Raw genomic sequence first — 13067 nt, 5'->3', positions numbered from 1 at the left:
CACAAAAGGGCTAGGGAATGGAGGTGGGAAAAAAAGACCATAAATCCTGAGCTCGTAAATCTAATCCTCCAACATTGACAAATGCTTGATGAAGATGTCACTGAAACCTAGATAAAGTGTGCGCCGGTCCAGTGGTGAGGAGCATGCTAGCTATTTTTCCCGGATCTTGGCTGGAGGGATGCGGATGGAGAGGGAGAGCGGTTCCTGGTTTATCCTTGAGAAACCCAGCCTTATATATTATAGCCTATGGTGTATATATAAATAAAACTCTCTGTAATGTATCTGCAGTATGCTGAACGGGATGACGAGGAATCTGTGGACAGCACTGACCAGATAAAAGGAAATTGGTTTTCTTGAAGGTGAAAGCAAATATTTAGACATGTACGTAGATGAATGTGCATTCGAGTGACACTCTCTATGTTGTAGAATCCTGCATAAATGAATGTGTTTTTTTTGGGCAAACATTCACAGCCAGCCCTTTTTTTATGCATGAGCGTATCATTCTAAATATTTGTGTGTGTGCAACGTCCTGATATCAGCATAGCGGTGCGGGTCGACGCTTGTGCATCTGCTTGCTTGACAGAAACATGATCGAGGGTCCGTGACGGGAAACATGTGTGGATGTGAGGCGTGTGTCGCCCATTGGCAGCCAAACCTCAGAGGGAATTCAATCCCTCATGGAGAGCTGAATGGATTAGCTCCCTCGCTATCTGCTAAACCCACCCCACCACTGAGACACACTTCTGCTATGAAAACATTCCTTCTGTGTCATCAGTATAGAGCGGCGCCTAAAATCGGGATAAGGTGTCCCCCAGGACTGTTTGCTTTTGCCCCTCAGCGTTTTAGGATTATAAAAAATAAAGTGCCACTTGTGCAAAACAAGGACAGTTTATTAGATAGGGACTACAGTTCACGGAGCGAGAGCTACGAACGATCTTCAAAGGGACGATTGTGCCATTGTAAAAATTACTGGATTTCATAACGAGCGGTCGTAAAGTGTGTGTTCGTGAGTACAGAGGGGGATGATTGAAAGAGATGGCGGAAATTAATGAGAGTGAAGGGCCTGCTCATCAGGGTGAGCACACATTTATTTATCAGGACACACACACACACACACAAACACACACATGCCCACCACATGCATACATTTCCTTCCGCACGTATTGTTTGGCTGATTGGACACTTGTGTTGGGCTTAAACCACTTCAAGCATGAACAAATGATCATTAACTGTTTTACCCACATGCACGAGGAAGCGGCATTACTATAAAGATGCTAATGTTGTTCCGTCCGACATTTCAGTCAAGAGAATGAATCCAACTGACTTTAGTGACATGCTGACTTTCCTTTATCATCATCATGTCAAAATTCCACGTTGTCAAGTTGGACCTTGATTGGATATTTCCATCACTGTTGTGCTTTGTTTTAAATACTAATGAGCAAATGATAGCACGCTAAAATTAAAAACTCAAAGCAGTTTGATAATTTTTTTTTTTAAATATGAGTCTTTTTTACCTGAAAGTCCGGGTTGGGGTTTGGGTAGGGCAGCCACGCCGACCGTGAGTTCTCCTGGTACTTGAAGGGCCCGTTGAAAACCTGTGATACGGCACTGAGATTGAAGACGCACACCGCAGACGCAGCAATGCTGTTTCTGAATGTCAGGAACAGAAAAGGAAAGAAGGGAAGAGAGATCCGGCAAAGCGGGAATAATAGGATGGAGAGAGGGAGAAACAGAGGGAAGAGGCGGAAAACAAAATATTAGAAAAAGACACCCTAAGCAGTGGCAGAAAATGTAGTTCGGATTCTTTTGGTATTTTAAAGGCAGACCTCCGTATTGTTTGTAGCTCTGTCAACCAACAATACAAATCAAACATTGGACAGGCAGACACCGGCGTAAGTGATTGTCATTATTGGATTATAAATCCAGCAAATAGGACACAATTAAGCTGTTGGGTTGGTCTGATTAACTGTACAGATCTGGGGCCTGAAATACAGCTTTGACTTTTTAAGCTGTCAGTTCCAACAAGTACCCGCCTCCTCCCTCTGACGAGGAGGTAAAGAATGAGAGTGTTAACACTCGACTCAAACTGTAAAACTGGGGCGGCGTGAATTATAATCCAGTGCGGCTGTTCATTAAAGTCTGCGCCTGCAGGGGGAAATGTATCCAATACCCTTTCAAAGACGTCTTTTTCAGCAATGTCAAGCCATTGACCGTAAAGCATAGGTTACCCAGCTCTTAATAAAAGTCTGTACAAATGTGCACGTGTGTGTTAGTATGAGAAAATAACAAAAGTGTTTTCTTTTTAATTGAAAAAGGAAACAAAAGTGGAAACAGAAAAGAAAATGAGCTTTCATCCACGGCTTCATTCCATCTCTTACATCCTCTATAATACAGAGTAGACTTTTTATATGTGAAGATAAGCTTCTTTAATGGGCTTTAAGCGTGAAATGGTACTGGAACAAGCTATTCTGTTTGTAGATGGTTTGAGTGTTTATGGGAGGAGAAATTCAAAGCAAAACGCACTTGGCCAAGTAAACATCAATGTCAAATACCACTCCATTTCATATAGTCAGGGTGTGTGGTACAAAAAGGTCACACGCCGCCAAGTCTATGCTGTGGCAGTCGAATAGCTTCTGTTTACAAAAATGACAATGTCACACCAAACAGCAATGAATTAGACATGAAGGTATTCCGTGGGCACAAGAAAAACAAACAAAGAAACCGAGACACAGTTTATGATGTGTCTTGTTATTTGTCATCTGATTATCAACAAGCTATGAGCTGGATCTGACTTTGGTTCATGGTTCACGCTGCAAATCATACACACTAGCACATATGCGAACGGAGCGAACTGTGGAAAATAACATTTTGTTTATTGCAATTTTGAATCAAACAACTTTATAATCGACTTGATCTGGTGCACGAAAACAATCTGGTTGATTGCAAATGACCATTCGGAATAATAAAGAAATAGATCAATCTGTGGAAAATGTGCAAACGAAAAAGAAAAAAAAATCGAATCAAAATGCAAAATAGCAACGCGTTGGCTGAATAAAAACAATATAACATGGCACTCACACGTTGGTAGTGAAAATGCCATAGAGCAGCTCCAGCTCGGGCAGGTAGAACGTCCCCTGCAGCTCGTTGTAGTTGAAGGGGATTTCTCCGGGTCTGGAGCAGTTGAGTCGGGCCTTCATGAAGGTGGTCCATGTGTCCTCCAATAGAAATCGTCCGCCGATGTCATTCTTACAGACACGGCCCGCGCGGGAAAACACCGTCCGCCCACAGTCGTGCTCCACAGCGTTTTCCCTGAAGAAGAAGTAGGTGAAGTTGCCGATGTCGTAGGAGGACACGAAGTTTGGTTCTGTCCAAGGAGAGGTAACAAGAAAAAAGATTATATAGTTAGTGTTAATTTCTAAATGTCATTGCTTGTTTATAAATCACTCCATAGCTCCGGGTCTAAATACATTTCTAACATCCTTGTGCTATACAAGGTTCCCTTTTTAGGACGCTAAGGTCATCTGGGGCAGGCCTACTGCTTGTTAAGAGTTAAGGTCATCTGGGGCAGGCCTACTGCTTGTTAAGAGTTAGAACAAAACATGGTGAAGCAGCATTCTGTTATTATATGCAACTAAGACCTGGAATAGCCTTCCAGATGATATTAGACAAGTCCAGACTCTGAACACTTTTAACTCCAAGCTAAAAACTTTTCTATTTTACATTGCCTATTCCCACCCTGTAATTAAGCTTTTTTTTTGTATTCAACTGTATACTTTGTTGTTTGATTGATGTTTTATTGCCAAGGACTTTGAGTTGTGTACGAAATGTGCTATACAAATAAAGTCGCCTTGCCTTGAAGCCGATAGCATGGGAAGAAAAATTGAAGAGAGATGGGAGAGAAAGATTAAATGCAGAGAGAGGAAGAGGAAAATGTGCCAAAGAACAATGTTTAAAGGCTGTGGGAAGTGCAGAGTGGTTATGTGTTATGACTGATTGACTCGAGAGGCCCACACAACAGCAGGTGATCGGAATTAATAACCACGGGGCCCCATTATTAATGGTGTTGTGTTGTAATAAGAAAACTCATTCTTCTCTCCCTGCACACACCTAAAGGTTAGGATGAAGAACGACCGAAACAGGCGTAGCATACTAGCTCTCACCCCCATCTACGACATGCGACCTGCGCGACACTGTCACAACCCCAAGCCGCACATCTTTATGTATGACATTATTGGATGTAAACCGCACACTTTGTTCTCGCTGACAGTGATTTAATTCACCTTTAAATGAAAGTGTCCCCTCCCCCCCCCCCCTCCTCCTCCTCACTACTTCAACCCCTCCCTTCTCCTCCACACCTTCGGAGGGCAGTGCAGGGGGGAGAGACAGAGGGAGGGGGGGAAAATAAATCAATTTTGACATAGAATTAGTTATTTAACCTTATTCCCAGAAGGTGTCTGCAGAGCTACAGTATGTATGCGGTGGCTTTTAATTTCTTTTTCAATTCGCCTTGAATGTGAATCAGATAAAAGCCACTTTGCAGACAAGACATTGATTGACCTGCTCCTTTGTAGGCTGGAGATAGAAGTTCTCCAATCTGCACGGAGGAGGTTTGCGCTTGAAGTGAGGTCTGAGCTTTTTCAAGTCATTGATTTCTGATTAAATTCACAATTTATTTTCCTCAAAGAAAGGGCAAGATACATATAAAGATATTCTAGTTGCTTAGTAACTTGAAAGATTTGTTTTATTAGCTGATAGAACGCAGAAGAACAATTATCTTTCATTGAGCACTTTGCTGCACTACTTTTGGGCAGCACAGTGGTGATATGAGTGGGAAAACATTCCTTCAACCAAGAGGGACAGATTATAACTGCCATGTTTGATAAGCATCTGCCTTGCTTAAGGCCTTTGAGAAACCTTCTCTAAAAATCAATATTTGATATCAAAGTTGGTCTCAATAAGCTTTTACAAAAAATATGATTGAAATAAATGTTCATAAATATTACAAAAAACAGCTTTTTAACCGTCTGGACCATGTGACAGGACTGAGTGGGCGTGGCCATATCAAACGGTCTCCATGACAACAGTCATTGTTTATATAAAACATGTGGAAGAACCAGAGCACAGCCCGCCTCATCTAAACTGTTTAGATGATTTCTGTAAAGCTAAAACTAAAATGACAATGTATTTATTTTAGATTGATAAATATAGCTAACTCTTTTCAAATGCTTACTATCACTATGGATTTGGGTTTACAGGGGCTTTAAGCTTCTTTGAGCAAAACACTGAATCCCCATCAGCTGCAGTAGTAATGTTCCATTGCTATGACTGGGGAAAGAAATAGGACAATATATTTCTCCTTCATTGTGTTCCCTTTCTGTTTAACTGTAACATCTCTGTCTGCACCCTAAACTTTGGCAGCCTCCGCTCCCCTTACCATTGAGCCATTTGGAGTTGTACTGGGCAGTGCGCAGTGGTGGCAGTCCGCCCAGGCTGCGGTAGATGGCGGGGTCTCGCCCGGAGAAGTCCATGGCTGTGGCGGCGTAAAGCTCCCCGCTGCTGGTGATCAGTGCCGTAGAGTTGTGCAGTGGGTTGTAGGGACACCGAGCCATCCCGCTGATCTGATCGTGGATCTCGGTTAAATTTGTCAGCTGCGAAGCATAAAACAAAAAACAAGAAAATTAGGTAAGGGAGGCAGCGAGGGAGGGAGAGAAAAAACAACACTGCATGAAAAAAATATAGGACAGAGTATCAAAGGGCACCATTAAAATGCAAACCAGAGCAGTCTGGTAATGCTTTGTTTGTTCCCTGCCAATATGCAAATGGTGTGGGCTAAAAAAAAAAAAAAAAAGAGGTTTCATCTCATTATGTTTTGTTTGGTTTACATCTACTGCGAAAAAATATATATACGAGAAAAACATTCCGGAGCAGAAAAACATAATCAGAGGACACATTTAGAATCATTAGCGGTATGAAACACCCCAACAGAGCAGCTGCCTGCCTGACGTCCAATGTTAGGAAACCACCTGGTAAGAAAGCAATATATAAAACAGGCTTCATAAATAAAGTGACTCTCGGCTGCAGAGTTTCCTTGGGATTGGTTTGGGATGTCTCTACAGGACAACCAGCTGTTTGCCTGGTTATAACATTATTAAAACCACATCCTTAAGAAGCCTCTCTGACTTCAAAAGAGGCTCCATGCGAAATGCAGTCTTCCCCTCACATTCTGCCTTTAAATACAAGGCCAAATCCGACTCCCCACTTTTTTGAAGAACACTTTATAGCATGACCCTGGCTTAGCAATGACACCCTGTACTGGTTCCTAGTTGGAATTCAAAAAATAAATAATGTAAAAATAAAATAGAAGCCATAGCTCAGAGACTCAGCCTTGAATATGAAAAGGACTAATGCATTTTTTAAACCCAAGTTGTAATTTCATTTCATGGTGCCAAAGTAAACACAGTATAGGAGGATTAGCTCATGGTTGGTGCTCCCATCCAGGTTCTCAGAGCTAAGTGCATGACACAAAGTAAAAAAAAAAATGTTGCGCTAATCTCAGGTTTTGAAATCCCAGGAAGCGATACTTCAGACGGTTCTATTTGGAATTGCTCTTCTATCAATATAAGGGATCCCACATTTTCTGACTCCTCGCTGGTTGCATATAGGACACTCCTGTGACGGTGCGAGTCTGGAAAGAGTTGTGGCCCAATCTCTTTCTCGCACATTTTCACTGACTGAGTAAGCGGGGACCACTTCTTTAAAGACAATTTTCCTGGAGCCGGTCTATTTGGATCAAGGGGGTTCTAACAACTCCTGCTCCACCCAAACCACAACAAAACAGAGCGGCCTCTTTCTGAGCTATACGCCTGGGCCTGGGACTCATTCCCTGGGCCGGAATAGCTGTTTTTAGGTCAATTGGGTCATTTAGAGAAAAAACAAGGAGGAGGAGTGATGAATAGATGGACTGCAGTGCATCCGTTTGCATTTTGACCAAGGGGTGTGAAAGTCGCCCTCTATAGTGCATCCATCAGCAGCTGTGCGACCAGGACACTGAAGTGATTCTGAATGCCTCCCTTAGAGATTTTGTAGACAGAGACAGCTCACAGCCAGTCGGGTTCTATGTATGGCACTACTGAGACACTATTGTGGCCATCGAGGGAATCTTAAACAACCGACTACGACAGGAAATCTGGCCACAGGCTTTGAATAAGCATGATTCGAAGATCTGCTATAGCAGACAAGATTGTCATTGATATTCCACTGTGGATGGTTAGCAAATGACACATCCCCGTGGCTATCTGTAAGCAAGCAGAATGAAAGAGTTGTCCCGATAAATGCGCTTTTTCCACGTAATGTCCTCATCTATTAAATATTTTTTGGGGGGGGGATTTTTTTCTTTATTGGACAGATTTGGAGAGACAGAGTCTAAAAGAGGCAAAGAGGGAAGACATGCAGAGAACTGACCCGGGTCGGTTTCAAACTCGGGTCCGCTGCGAGGCTTGAGCCTCTAGGGGGATGCTCTAACCACTGGGTATCGTCCTCATCTTGTCATAAATTACAACATCGTCACTGACAAGCTTTTTTCCTCAATGCCTTTGCATCTTTATAATAACCACCTCTATTATAAGAACTCTGACTTTATCATTGGCCCAACTGTCATCACCATAGCGATAGTTTTGAGATGTAAACTAAATGAGATGATAGATGCCGAGTCTGTACGTTTAGTATATAGCCTAGCTAACCAATCGTCGATATGTTCACGTTAAGCACTACATCTGGAAACTAAGGGGTTATGTTTCTTAGGTCATAGAGATAACTCTAGTAGGACTTTTTAAATATAATTTGACCAATAAATTACAAGAAGTTTAAAAATTTTACTAATAAACCATTTTTAAGTTTCAGAATATGTGAAGTTCTTTAGGTCCTTACCGTCTTTTTTCTGAATTAATACTAATTTCTTATATTTCTATTTCTTATAACAGTATATTCAACATTGACTTGTGTTTGGCGTCTTTGCTCACAATATGTGCCAAAAGAATCAATAAGAAATTGTATTAAATTATTTAGTACTTGAGACGGCAAAATACCAAATCCACACTTCCAAACTCATAAAATCATCACACCGTGTTAAAACCAAACGTTTTAATGTAAGGCATTGCCCTGGCCTCTATTCCTGTTAATGACTCATCATTCTAAATAAGGTCCCTCCCACCAAAAAAAAAAGGATCGCCATAATCATCATTACCAGCATCATCAGTGGCTGCATGGCTAAAAGTCAGATAAATTAACAGCTGCTGTAATCAATAGCCTCTGAGCACCTTTGAAACTATCATAATATTCCGCTGCTGCTCTGTCCATCCATCACAGCTGATAGTAAATCTGTCGACGCGTGATTCCCTTGCTGTCGCCGTGCCCTACCAGTGTTTCCCATTAACGGACGTTCATTGGGTAAATATGACAGCGCCTGATGAAACACTCCTATAATAATGTCATGACATTTCAACTATATGTATTTTCACAGCGGTAAACAGTCATTATGTGCCGGTGACCTTTGGATGCTATGCTTTTAGACAAAAAAAACAAATGTCATCATAATAGTCAACTCCTGCCTCCTCCTCCTCTGAAATTTTAACAGGATGCAGATATTTGATTTGCTCTCAAGTAAAGACGGTGCTCTGACATTTTTAAATGTTGGTTTATACTTAACATCAATGGGGCACTTGTCACCAACCATAGTGGATAAAAAAATCATTCTTAGCGGACATTCTTCGCCAAAAACAAAAATGGTAATAAATAAAATATGCTTTTGAAATAAAAATGTAAGGGTGGCAGCAAGTTGTTAAGTGAGCAAAAAGTCAAATAAATTCTCTATTTTACACATGGGAATAAAAGCAATGCGGATTTAGCAGAAGCATTAGAGGGAGGAGCGGACGCATTGCACCACACAATAATTACATTTAAAAATAGAAAACACAATAGGATTTAATACAAATAAGCTACCTGCAGCCGTGACTCACAGAGAAGGACAAAGCTGTGCAGATCAGACAAGGTTTACTTGTATGCCAACACCATGATTACTGGGAGTAATGAGCTTAAGGCAATATTTTGATTGCGACATTTAACAAGTTGGAAGTAACATCTTCCTAAAACAGCGAGCTTAATAAGATTCATCTCACGATTAGTCTACATCTCTGACTGCACAACAAAGGAGCCGAGGAGGGGAGAACAGCCACAGGAGCTCACACAGTAAAGCCTGTGACACCAAGTACGCCCCTCAATCACAACTTAATTAAATGGGTTTATTTTATTCATCGAACCACGACTTCTCCGTCTGACTTCCATCTAAATCAATGATAATTTAATCCAAATATTTGCAATAATATCAGCGAGATTGCAATATAACTGTAATTCTGTGATGATGAATTACCAAGATGGATTCCTGGGGTAATAGGTGTTTTTCTATGGATTTTTTTATTGAGACACAAATGTGTGTGTTTCAACCAAAAACTTCTCCCATCTGAGACTCAAAGCACCGCAACAAGGAAGACCACTGCAAAGCAAGAGACACAACACTGACAAAGACATTTTCAGGAGACGAGAAACCTACGGATGTATTGAACATGTAAAAGGCTGCGTTGTATTTCTCATGAATTCTCTTTTTCGTGTGTAGGAAAAAAAGATCCAAGGATAGGATTAATAATAAGCATTTGTGTGTGGTAAGTCAAATACAAGTAGCATGGTAGAAAGTTGAAAGAAGCAGAAAAAGGAGGCTACAAAGATAAATTGTTGTCCGTACCGTTCGGTTGGTGCAGATAGGGGTGAAGGCGTTGGTTCCACAGGTAAAAAGCCTGTTCCCATTAACCAGTAGCACCCTAATGTAGTTCTGGCACTCCTCCTGTGGAAACACACCAGAAAACAAACACACATATAACATTTTGTAAGCAGCTCAAAGCGGCATCATTATCTATCCATTAACAAGCATGGGCATTAGGCAAAGGGACAGAATTACACTTTATGCCAATATAGATGAGACAAACACCTGCAACCCTGGGAGGACTACTCTAAAACGTGGCCAAGCTTGACAGAGTCGAATCAGGGCTAATGCCCTCACGGCTTAGCCATGTCACATCTTAATTCAACAGGGACCACTCTTGGAGAGGCTTTTGAATGAGGTGGAGAACAGATAAATGCAACAGGCGTGCGAGAGGACCAACCTGGATTAGTTTAGGAAATTTCCCTGGCTTTGTTTGGCTGGTCAAAAAAGGATAAGAGATGTTTCATTTGACTTTAATGCTTTCTACATGTATCAAGCTATACATGCTCACCACTCATGTTCTGGCTTGCTTCTCCTCTGAGGTTTTTGGTTTGAGTTTCTCTTAAAAAAAACACTCAGCACTTGCTGCACGGCAAATAAAATCCTGGATGATTGACAGAGTAATTGACAGAGTGATTGACGGCTGCTGAACGTTGTGAACTCTCAAGGTCACCATCAGGCTTATTCGTGCAGGTTTGCTGGGGATTTCCATCCACAAAACTCATAGCAAATGTAACAACAGCAGTCGGTATATTATGTCAGAGAGCGCCATTTGTTTTTGTTCTAAGACAAGGTAATAAAGTCATAGGGCCCCCTCCACCTGAGAGGGGCCACGGCTGGGTTTGTGAGGGCCCCTCGTAGAAATTTAAAACCTTGTAAATCTGCTATGGCCTTAGCGACTGGAGGTGCCCAGGGGCTACCCTCCCTTCACTTCCTCCCCCTCTCCAGGGTCTGATTTAGGAATGGAGGGCACCGTAGCAGAGATGGAGGGAGGTAGGAGGAGAAGGTCTTTTATTTCCCGCTATCAAGATGGAGGTTGACTCGTAAAGCAACTCGTTTCCTGGTGCTCAGTAGGTGTGTGTGTGTGTGCGTACGTGTGTCTGTGTGTGTGTGTGTGTGTGTGTGTGTGTGTGTGTGTAGTAACTCCTGTTATGTTTGCCTATATATCTGTGCTGCTTGTACAGCTTGATGTGGACTGTGTGTTTTCCACATGTGTGTGCATCGGTGCAGGAGTGTGGTTGTGAGTTGTGAGGGGGTCTGCATAATTCAATTCCTCTCTCCGCTGTTTGTTTCTGCTGTAAATAATGGATACGTTTAATATTTGCCCAGACTCACGGTCCTGACTTGTTTATGAAAACTTCCTGACAAATGTTCCACGTCTGCTGTACAGTAATACAGGAGCTGTTATGCTTGGCTCTGGCGTTATAAAACAAAACAGAGGCAGCAATCAAGTACTGTCGAGTCAATTTAACTCTCCTTTCTTCTCCCGGGGGAAATAAATCAAACACACAAGAGAAGAGCAGACACGTGCATTAGGTAAAAAAAAAATACAATCACTTGTAAATTCAGTCAAAGCACAGGCACGCTATCTGTGTAATAGCTTAAGCGATGGTATATTGCTGCGCACTGAGCTAGGTAATAAACCATCGAGTAGCCCTGTCGACGGCGGTAGAATGAAGCCTTTTTTAATGCTATTCTTAGTGTACATCACAGGAGGGGATCCTCCAAAAGGGAACGGAGAGTTAAAACAATTCCACTCTCTCAGACAGCAGTCACTCTCAAGGACTCAAGGAGGTAGCTTTGGTCTGTAATTCACAACAGCTATCTTGTGCAGGCCAGCCCGTGCATGCCTATTATGGGCCCCTAACCACCTTTCACAGGGGGATAAATACACAGTGGTGATCACATACACGCACGCGAGCACACACACGCACACGCACACACACACACACACGCATGCACACACACACACACACACTCACATAAGCAGGGTTTAGGGCTGGGCAGTTCACCTACAAGTCAAGTTCAGCTGGAAAGCAGCTGTTTGGTAGACAAGAATATGCCAGCAAACCGCATAGAAAAACATACGGTCCTGCACAAGACTAAACTACAAAGACAATAGAAACTCCCTTAAAGTGTAAGGTCTATAAATAATAGTTAAGCTGTGGTCGGGGAGAGCTTTTTAGCTTCTTGACAAGTTGATTCAGATCATTTCTGAGGGACAATCCCATATACAAAGCAGGGATTCCCAGAAAGCATATATGTTAAGGCCGAAAAAAGAGCGCTGTGTTGCTTTCACGCTTTGATACATTTCATCATAACTCGACATTTAAGCGAGCTATTTGATTGTGATGGGTTCTCTGCAGGGGGATCTGTGATTTCTATCTTAAGGAGATTTCATTTTTCTCCGACCGTTATGCAGCGCAGATTCCACTGGTAAATGTGTTATTTTTGCAGATAACCGAAACCCACCAGAAAGCTTGAACAATCATCGGCTTTGCAAATTTAGAAAAGTGTCAGGGAATGGGGGGAGGTTACTCTCTCGTGAGTAGCTGTTTATAGGGGGAAAAAATAAGCCTGTGTGATGTCATCTGGGGTTTGGGCTCAGACATTAGACTTGGAGCCACGTTAGCGGCATGGTTCAAAGAGTGGCAATGTCGGTTGGTGTCTGTCTGGGTCCCTTTCAAAATGTGAATTCATATCGTTCAATACCTTGATTTCTTAAGCCAATCCCTGCAAAAGCAATCACATTCCCATCAACATCAGCCGTATTCCGAAAATAATAGCCTGCTACATGCTAAACTAAGATAATGAACATGGTAAACATTACATTAAAAAAACATTAGCGTGTAAGCATTGACATTGGGCGCATGTTTGCATAATGACGGTAGCATTTAGCTCAAAGCACAGCCTTTCAGAGCCGCTAAGATGGCTCTTGCATTACCAAGTGGTTGTGGATTTTTTGTGACATTCATCAGTCATAGTGGGTCTAAAAAGGAGTTGCATTTAGTCTTAGCCTGGAAATTCCGACCCACATCTAGAATGATGTAGGCTCCGGTCACACACCAATCAGAGCACTGAACAAGGTGATGCATTCAGCCCCATTTGTTTAGCGAACAGCGGGCACACTAAGTAAATTAAACTTTTGCCGTGGTCGGTCAGCAAAACTGAAAATTCATCTTTCTTGCTAATGAAAGATTTGAGGGCCGTCTTTCAAATCGTTAAGTGTTGAGGTCAAAGTCATTTCAAACAATAA

The 13067-nt window shown here is 42.1% G+C and overlaps 1 protein-coding gene across 1 annotated transcript in view; it reads right to left on the bottom strand.

The window, feature by feature from the left end:
• The window catches only part of sema5a (sema domain, seven thrombospondin repeats (type 1 and type 1-like), transmembrane domain (TM) and short cytoplasmic domain, (semaphorin) 5A), a 139319-nt gene that overhangs the window by 72130 nt on the left and 54122 nt on the right, over window positions 1–13067 (bottom strand). Inside the window, exons 6-9 of the mRNA XM_080050292.1 lie at window positions 9794–9892; window positions 5435–5648; window positions 3079–3364; window positions 1515–1650 (exon numbers count right to left, since the gene is read on the bottom strand). Coding sequence (XP_079906418.1) covers window positions 1515–1650; window positions 3079–3364; window positions 5435–5648; window positions 9794–9892 — 735 coding nt within the window. The remainder of the gene's footprint in view (window positions 1–1514; window positions 1651–3078; window positions 3365–5434; window positions 5649–9793; window positions 9893–13067) is intronic.

The sequence above is a fragment of the Ammodytes marinus genome, assembly GCF_949987685.1.
Source record: "Ammodytes marinus genome assembly, chromosome: 21".
In the NCBI taxonomy this organism is placed as follows: domain Eukaryota; kingdom Metazoa; phylum Chordata; class Actinopteri; order Uranoscopiformes; family Ammodytidae; genus Ammodytes; species Ammodytes marinus.
This window is presented reverse-complemented; position numbering and strand designations above follow the sequence as displayed.